Raw genomic sequence first — 9,366 nt, 5'->3', positions numbered from 1 at the left:
ACGTGGGCTTTCACAGAGTGTGCTGAGTGTGGGGGAGGAAGATGGAGGAGGCTTTTCAAGCTGAGAGACAGTCTGTCAGTGGAATAAACTCTGTGCTTGTAGATATACAGAAGATTTGCAAACTGAATACACAGAACATTAAACATAACGGACATTTGTATGAATGTTTTCGCTGAGTTCATTTCTTCTTGTTAGTTATCTGTCAGAAGCACTTTTACAATGTGATTTGGAGTGATGTGTGTCATTTGACTGTATATTTTTTTTATAATTTTCTTCAGTTGTGCAGCTTTATTTGTACCATCACTGAGACACATTTGCTTTAGAAAGGCCAGACAAACTTTATTTATTACACATTTTGTCAATTCCTCCTGTCAATCTGTGATAGTCAGTATTTCAGTTTTCATTTATTATATGTCCAATGTAACACTATAATACTAATTTCTTGATGACTAAGTCTTTACACACATTTTTTATATAAAGGCCTGAGTTCGAGTGGATTCCAACCATCCAAACAAACTGATATTCTTGCTCACTCCTGATTATCTTGCTTACATTAGCTAATTATTGTAGCAGTACTTCTGTCTTGACTGATAAAGGTTGACTGATCAAAGTTAATATGGCAGCTAAATGGCTCACATACTTGATATGCATAACTTACTTGCTCTGTTATAATATCATTATAGGCTATATGGCATTCAAGAAGTCACCTTGATTTATTTTTCTAGCAGGAAACAAAACCAAAGGGCAGAATACAAACAAAGCACTAAGGCCCCATAGAACATAGCAGCTGAGCAACTAAGACAAACTATTAGAATTAAGTTTATCAAATCATGTGCACATATGCAAGTGTTCAATTCAAAATCTTGACAGCATTGTGTTTTCAGCTAGAATCTGCTGCCCTCTAGTGGCCCAAATTAAATAATGCAAAATATCCGTCTCAGGCAAATAACCTGAATTAAACAGAAGAAATGAACTCAAGCAAAAAATAAATAAACAACAACAATACTTTCACTGTTCGGAGATTTGTTACTGCTTCCTTCTTGGACATGCGCAGTAATCAAATATCACACATTACGAATATATTGATACAAAAATCAAGCATGTCAACCGAAGGTAAGCAATAAAAACTTTGGATGTAACTGCGTGAAACTGCGTTGAAGCATTGCTTCCAGTCAGGGCATTACCTCCTATATCCAGCAGATGGTGCCAAAGTGTCGTAACGTGTTTTTTTTTTTTCCTCCCTCTCCGTCGAAGAAGAGCCGCATCCTCTCAGCATCAGCACCAGCAGAGACGTCTCCCTCCGCTCCTCTGCTCTCCTCTCCTCCTCTCCGTACACTGCGGAACATCGGCCTGTTTTCCTCTCGTCTCTCCGCCAGCGGCAGACCCGGTTCGCCATGGACAACTCCGGCAAAGAGAAGGAGGCCATGCAGCTGATGGCTGAAGCCGACAAAAAGGTCAAAGCGTCCGGATCCTTCCTCGGAGGGATGTTCGGGTAAAGGACGCTCTCATTCTGTTTACCAGGGTCTCTATTTTGATATGGGGGAGGGATTCCTGCATGAAGGGCCCGTCTTCACGGACGCATCGCTCTCATGTCGTTCTGATGTGTTTCTGTAATATTACGCCGATATCGCGCCCGTCTTAGAAATAATCCTGACATCAGCCTGAACAAATCCCGTTTTGTATTTTCCCATCATAATAGGCCTGTCTCTATTAATTCTCCTCTCCGTGCCTGCGGGAGAGCAGCTGATAACTTTCACTGTGACATTGTGTCCTCTTCAAACACTTATCCGAGGCTTCTTATATAGCGCGTCAGACGGTGGGAAACATGCATCGCAGGTTATGTGGCCTGCGTGTTGTGGCCTTGTCACGCAACAGAAATGTAAATGTAACGCATCGTGCTGCTGCTGCTGCTGCTGCGGGGTCGGTGGGAGCGTGAGGCCGAGACAAAGACACGGAGAGCCGGGGAGAGCAGTCAGGACGATGTGCGAGGAAACTGTCGGTGGTGATGCGGGGGATGATTTTATCATGTGCGTGTGGATGGGAGTGGGCTAGTGGCCCTTATGTGCGTGGAAGGGGCGGATGTTTACAAGTAAAACTGAAACACATGAGATAGATAGATAGATAGATAGATAGATAGATAGATAGATAGATAGATAGATAGATAGATAGATAGATAGATAGATAGATAGATAGATAGATAATCAATAGTAAGACTGCAAGAGTATTGATCGCCTGCTCGAGGGCTCATTGGTAAATTGACTCTTAGAGTGATGTATAACCAAGCATCCATTACTGAACTTTGTCTTTATATTTCATTATAAACCTGTGGTCAAAAAACAGAAATTTGTCAGAATCAGCGCCTTAAGAATTGATCAATCACTGGATATTTGACTCTTTGATTCTATGTTTGATGATAAATGATTTTATTTACTAGAAATTATTGAAAAGGGCAATAAGCACTGTGGTCAACCATGATCACAGACAGCTAATCAGTTAAAAACACTCATCGCTTGTTCAGATGGAAATCTTTCCTTGTATATGTCCTTCATGGTTTTGTATTGCAATAGGAGGAAAAGATGATGACGATAGATGATTAACATGGTCGTATCCCCTCTGATCAGACAGTGTCCTAATATCTGAGAACTGGGTCACATGTCTGCGTTTCCCATCAGCATGTTTATTTAATGAACTTCAGCACTCAGTTATAGAAATGAAGTTATTCCAGTCGTGGTCAGAGGCTGGAGAAAGTTAATGATCTGTTTATCCACACACCGGTGAGCTTCAGGGATAAACTGTGGATGTAAAAATTGTACTTTCACAGCTCTTGCTGCTTCATGCACAGTTGTTCTCACTCAGCAGAATGCTGGTTTTAAATGCCCAAAGAGTGGTGACGTGTCATTTATGAGACATCATTTAGATAGGCAGAGTATTATGGGGGGACAAAAATGACAGCTTGAAGCTTGCAGATTCTTTATTATCAATATATACTTTATATATTTCGATTTGGATCTGAATAAGATTTGAGTTTTAACGCACTCTTCAAGTGTTTGTTCACGTGCAGGTAAAATCAGATCATTGTTGATCAGTGTTTCTTCATCAGATTTGTGCCTCATACAAGAGAAAACATGGATATTAGAATTTAGAGAGAATTCCTGCAGGGTGTTCACATCCCCAGCTGCCCTCTACAGTGACGTCCTTCAGCTGCAGTTACAGAATTCTTTTTACGTTTTAAAAAATGCATCACAGACCCACGAGGCTAAAGGTGCGTGTGTGTGTGTTTTATAGGGGGAACCATAAGGTGGAGGACGCCTGTGAAATGTATGCCAGAGCCGCAAACATGTTCAAGATGGCCAAGAACTGGAGTGGTGGGTGACACACACACACACACACACACACACACACACTCTCTCTCTCTCTCTCTCTTGTGTGTACATGTGACAACACACACTTTAAAATAAACTCCCCCACACACACCCACATGTTTATTTAAAAGCTTCTTTTTATCCATGTACAATAACATATCCGGGATAAATGATTGAGATATCCATGTCTTCAGAAAGCAGCGTGTTCCAGATAGGGCAGATGTGCCAATAATAGCTCAGGCTGTGCAGGATTTAGCTGTTTAGATGTGTGTCTTGATGTTACTGCAGTGTCTGAACCATCCTGCCGAGTGGACAGGTTTCAAAAATGATAAATGTTTGTTTAAAAACCAGGATCAGTGTAAATGTTTTTCCATTTGTGTGTGTGTGTGTAGCTGCGGGGAATGCTTTCTGTCAGGCTGCTCGGCTCCACATGCAGCTTCAGAACAAACTGGACTCTGCCACCAGCTTCGTTGACGCCGGCAACGCCTACAAGAAGGCTGACCCACAGGGTGAGTGCTGCCACACATACAGCAGAAGGAGGATACACAGATAATTGATCCGGTTATTGTATCATGACTTCACAGACCAGGATGGGCTGGGTGAGTCAGTATAGTACCAAGCTGCTGTTGACAATCAGGATGTAGAATCAGAGTGTGTTAAGGATTCAGGGAGAGTTATGTGTCCCCTCCTTCTCCTGGTTTCTGTATTTTGCACATGAAAGCAAGAGCAGGCAGCCAGAAAAGGTGAGGAGGCTGATGAAATATTCACCTCCCTGTCATCGCCCCCTGATCCATCAGTCCGCCTCTTCAATTTTTAATCACCAGTTACAACATAAATTATCCTCATTGATACGAGGACATCATGTAAATGTTTGCTGCTGTACAAACATAAGCGTCAGCTGTGCTGTCCTTTGTTTCTTATGTCTTAAAGTTCAAATGTAAAAACTCTCTGTTGAGGATTCTGTGCTTTCATTTGCTAGTTCTTAGTGAAGGACAGGAGAGAGAGAGAGAGAGGCAGTGGTTAAGACACGGGGTGGAATTAATGTGTATATAATGTTATAATGTCTTTATGGGTGGGGGGACAGTTCAGTGAGATAAAATGGCAAACTGTCCAGGTAATACCCAGCATCTTGCCCATAGATAGCCTTCATCTGGCATTGATTAAGTGGATGTGAGCCTCTAGTGGCCCACATGTACAATGGCAAATCTGACTTGAAAATGTAATGTCTGCCTCTTCTGGCTAAGATGTGGTGCAGTAAGCACTGGGCCCTCTGCCTGTGAGTCTACAGTGGCACAGATCTGGGCCAGTTGTGGTTTATTTGGTTCATGTTGGTGGAGCTGTAGCTATGGTTTGGCCCACTTGTTGCTCAGATGTGGCAAATGGATGTGGACCACTCGAGTGCTATCATTCCCCACCATAAAGGGGCCAGATAAGTGCGCTGAAGTGAGTCAGATTTGGGCCAACCCCCCATGACCCTATAGTAAGTGGATGGATGGATGGATGAATGGTTGGACTCTACATGTATATGCCACGTGTTCAACATACTTCTGTGATTTTAATGTCACATGGCTCGTCTGGATTAGGTGTGTTGCTTCCTAATTCTTTCTTGAATGTAGTAACAAACAGCAACAACACACCGCTTTAGGAGTTTTGACCACTGTGTGGCCTCACAGGCACTGCATGCGTCCTCTGTTTCCTTCTTTATATATGATATACGTGTAAAGCACAGAATCTGGTGACAGGAGAAGCCTCTGCACATTGTGGTATTATTGGAAGATAAAAAAATAAAATGGGTCCCTGGGTTGCTCGAGGAAAATTGATATCTGGGTTGTGTTGCAGCAGCAGCCCTCCGGCTTCGATGTGATGAGAGTAATAATATGGTGCTGTGGGTTAGCAGGTTAGCCGTCACAGAGGGAGGAAAATGAAATTGAAGAGTGTTAACTTGAATCTCAGAGGGCTTCGGAAGACTCATTTTCTTTCCAAGTTTCCTTGTATTTATAACGTCACTCCTTATCTGTCTCCTTCCAGAGGCCATCAACTGTTTAAATCAGGCTATCGACATCTACACTGACATGGTAAGCCCCCTGCCTGGCTGTGGAAATCTCTCTCCATGACGGTCATCTGTCAGTCTTATCTTTAAATAATATGCACCTGCGTGTGTTGATTACAGGGTCGCTTTACCATCGCAGCCAAACATCACATCACTATAGCAGAGATCTACGAGTCTGAGCTGGTGGACATTGAGAAGGTAATGTCTGAAAAATAGTTTTCATCCGAGTTTTTATCAGAATGTCCTCATCTGGATGTGTGTGTGTTTTCAGGCCATTGCTCACTACGAGCAGGCAGCAGACTACTACAAGGGAGAAGAATCTAACAGGTGAGTGGATCTATTTTAACAATCTATTTATTGTTAACTCTCATTTTCACAAAACAGTGACGGTGCACTCAAAGGCCATTAATACTAAAAGTGCTAGTGGTTGGTGATTTTTGCTTACTCACACACGCAGGCAGAATCAGAATTAAAGCTCAGCTCAGTTAAACAAAAAAAAGGCTAATTTTAGTAGAGGTGAATAATAGTGCAACACACACACAGACAGTAGTAGTTCATCATGGGTTTGTGTGTTTATGTTGCAGCTCAGCCAACAAATGTCTCCTGAAGGTCGGACACTACAGTGCTCAGCTGGAGCAGTACCAGAAAGCAATTGAAATCTACGAACAGGTAACAGCTGAACACATGCAGGGACACACATGCAGGGACACACACACACATACAGGGACACACACACACACACACACGCACACACACACACATGCAGGGACACACACACACACACACGACTTCGCAATGTGTTAATGTTGCTGCAACACAAGCACATTCTCAACTGCTGCATAAAATAATGATTTTTATTACAGATTATTTTCTTTTATTTATTGATGGGTTGTTGTTATTGATGGTTTGTAACATTTACTTACATGTTATCAGAAATGAAGGAAATAGTTCTAAGGCAGGGCAGGCAAATATTTTTATATTTAGTTTACAAATCAATTTATTGCTAATACGTTTATCTCAGATTGTGCTGTATATTCATTTTTATCGATCATCAAATTGTTACATAATAAATAGAAAGTACTTCTGTGGATTTATGAAATAACAAGAAAGAGATTAAAGAGACACCGTGATCACATGCAGTCACTTCTGTCTCTGTTTAGGTTGCTATGAGCACCATGGACAACCCGCTGTTGAAGTATAATGCTAAAGAGTATTTCTTCAAGGCTTCGCTGTGTCACTTCATAGTGGATGAACTAAATGCTAAGGTCAGTCATCACCAGATTGTTGTACAGCTGCGGTTTTTAAATACTGCAGTTGTATTTTATTTAGCTTTGCTGTGCCTGAAATATTAACGTGTGTATTTCAGCTGGCCATAGAGAAGTACGAGGAGATGTTCCCAGCTTTCTCAGACTCAAGAGAGCTCAAGCTGCTAAAGGTACGCATCCTGTTTCTTCCTCTAATCTAAGGATGCTGTGTTTCAGTCATTATGTCAGGATTAGTCATTACATTATTATATATTGTTGCAACAGAAACTCCTAGAAGCCCACGAGGAGCAGAACAGTGAAGCGTTCACGGAGGCCGTGAAGGAGTTCGACTCTGTGTCTCGTCTGGACCAGTGGCTGACCACGATGTTGCTCCGCATCAAAAAGACCATCCAGGGAGACGCCGGGGATCTGAAATAAAGAAACTTACAAAGAGGGGAGAGAGGGAGGGAGATGGGTCCAGGGGGAAACGGTTAATTAATCGACGGGAAGGTGGGGAATGATGTGTTTGAAGAGGAGTTTAGAATAAGAGGTGAAAGGGGTGTGGGAGGGTGGGACTGAGAGAGTTTACAGTTGTACATATCAGTCTGCATGTGACCCCCACTGCATTACCTTTAAATGACCTTTAGACGACCCCCTGTCCCCCTCCCCCCGACCCCGGTCCTACAGTATTGCTCTCGTAACACCGGACAGAATTGAAGAAAAAAGGAATGGAATGAAAAGAGAGTGTGTGTGTGTGAGAGCGAGTGAGTGTCCACTGCAGTAAGGTAAATTATACAGTTTGATGGGAATGTGTGAAACTTACATGAGATTTATGGATATATGTAACTGGAAAGGGTTAAAATAATGTTATTTATGAAATTATATATAAAAATATTTATTGTTTATTATGGTGCTCAGTGTTACGGTTCGTCTTAAAATTTTAGGTATTAGCCCCTCTACTCTCCTCTCCTGTCCTGATCTGTTCTTCCTCCTCTGACCCCCCCGCCCCCCTTTGTCCTCTCCTCACCCTTATGCCCCATCAAGTCAGTGATGTCACCTATTGTGGTCGGTTGGTTCTTTGTGCTCAGGCCAACGGTTGGTGGGGCGCAGTTAGCCACCAGTGCTAGCTCCAGGTCACTGCCTTGTTTGTGCATGTCTCCTGTCATGTTGATGTAAGTGTTCTCCGTGTCGTGCTAATGTGTGAAGAACATACATGTAGCCTTGTATCATTTGTGTGCAAATCAGTAAATATGTACCTCAGAGTTGAAATAAAAACATCATCACTCCAGAGTTGTTGTATTGACACTGTTGTTGTGTCATGCATTCTGGCGGTTTGTGGGGCCAAAACCCATTGATAGGGGCGGCCTACTGGACATTGTTGGTTATATTCTGTGAAGCAAAGACAGCTGAAGGTCTACCCCAGGAACATCTGGATTAGGTCGATGTGTTTTCCTGCATTCAAGTGGATTTTTGGGTGTTATGCTAAAGATGTGCAACACCTTCCTCTGGACTGTGTATACAGTCATTGGGACAGAGCTCCGTGTTTAAATTATATTATGCATAATATGATTTAAACACGGAGCTCTGTCACATGATCCAGCACGTAGTACGAAAACACGAGACACAGCATCACAGTGCCACAGACACACTCACTGTGCCTGCTCACAGCAGCGTTTGGCTTTGAGCACTCGTGGCTGCACCTGCCTTAGTGTTATGGCGATGATGTTCTTTAAAAATCTCACCATCAAAACAGGGCTCCGCTTCCAGGACTCACACACACGTTCCAAAAATTACAAACTGAAGCTTGGCTCAATCCATTGTTTTATTTTGACTTCAATTTGAATCCACAAACAAAAACAAATTATATTTACGTGAGGTCAAAGACCGTGTCGATGCCCCATCCTTCAAAATGTTTTTCCCAGAGCAAACAAAAGCTTCTGTTCCACCCCCCTCACCTGGTGATGGACAGCTGATCCTAATTTGACGTCACTTTGCCGATTACTAACTAGACTTCATTCTATCAATATAGAAAACGTAAATAAAGAACATGAATAAATGGCTCTAACACTTAGGTCGTCCCAAGCTTACAGGGGGAGTTTACCCGTCATTGGTTAACAGTCTGCCATGCTTGGCCATTTGTGAAGCCCAATTGAACATGTTTTAGAACCTTATATGAGGACAGTTAAGCTCTGAGGAGACTCTAAAGCAAACTGATTGATGCAAAATGTCCACTGATGGGACTGCCTCACTCAGTGTTAAGTGAATGTACGGCTCTTGTGGTCAGGATTGTGGTGCCTTAGTGTGATCGTCACTTCTGACCTCTGTGTTTCTCTGTGTCTCTACTCCAGTTTTCAACTCTCTTTGTCTGAAAATTGTCAGTCCTCCTCTATCATGTCAAAGACATCTGCAGCGTGGCAGCGTTTCATTAAAATAGACAACGGAAAAATGTTTGCATCCTGAATTTCTGTCTATCACAGCTCGACTACAAACATCGCATATCAGCTAAAAACGGAAATCTGCCTTGTCGGTGTTAGGCTACCCCGTCCGGTTTGAGCATATGAACATTGATGTATTTCAATGTTTTAGTCTAATAAATTGTTTTATAACTGTAGGCACACCCGCTCGCAGCAGCGGCAGCCCGCTTCAGACATACCCAGACCACACTGATGTCATTTAGCGAAGCAGCGCTCCTGTGTTCAGGAAACGATGC

At 42.6% G+C, this 9,366-nt stretch overlaps 1 protein-coding gene across 2 annotated transcripts; it reads left to right on the top strand.

The window, feature by feature from the left end:
- Nucleotides 1-1,267: 1,267 nt before the first annotated feature.
- On the top strand, nt 1,268-7,944 carry napba (N-ethylmaleimide-sensitive factor attachment protein, beta a). 2 transcript variants are annotated; one of them, XM_028423304.1, is made up of 10 exons: nt 1,268-1,492; nt 3,286-3,365; nt 3,755-3,871; nt 5,391-5,437; nt 5,533-5,610; nt 5,684-5,739; nt 5,997-6,081; nt 6,573-6,677; nt 6,779-6,847; nt 6,942-7,381. In XM_028423304.1, exons 1-10 carry the CDS (start codon nt 1,395-1,397, stop codon nt 7,092-7,094), a joined length of 888 nt encoding a protein of 295 aa, XP_028279105.1. In that variant the 5' UTR covers nt 1,268-1,394; the 3' UTR covers nt 7,095-7,381. The 2 variants fall into 2 exon arrangements, with proteins under 2 accessions (XP_028279105.1, XP_028279106.1); XM_028423305.1 differs by lacking the exons at nt 1,268-1,492; nt 3,286-3,365; nt 5,391-5,437 and having other exon boundaries at nt 3,764-3,871; nt 6,942-7,944.
- Nucleotides 7,945-9,366: the final 1,422 nt, after the last annotated feature.

Source organism: Parambassis ranga, chromosome 15, assembly GCF_900634625.1.
Source record: "Parambassis ranga chromosome 15, fParRan2.1, whole genome shotgun sequence".
NCBI classification, from domain to species: domain Eukaryota; kingdom Metazoa; phylum Chordata; class Actinopteri; family Ambassidae; genus Parambassis; species Parambassis ranga.
The sequence above is the reverse complement of the archived record's forward strand: the minus strand, read 5'-3'. Positions and strand labels throughout refer to the sequence as shown.

What these genes read in the sequence shown, in the direction of transcription:
- napba (XM_028423304.1), top strand. Translation starts at nt 1,395, where the DNA reads ATGGACAACTCCGGCAAAGAGAAGGAGGCCATGCAGCTGATGGCTGAA. An exon ending in CAAGAAGGCTGACCCACAGG is followed by an intron (nt 3,872 to 5,390) that starts GTGAGTGCTGCC and finishes GTCTCCTTCCAG; the next exon opens with AGGCCATCAACTGTTTAAAT. An exon ending in TCGACATCTACACTGACATG is followed by an intron (nt 5,438 to 5,532) that starts GTAAGCCCCCTG and finishes TGTTGATTACAG; the next exon opens with GGTCGCTTTACCATCGCAGC.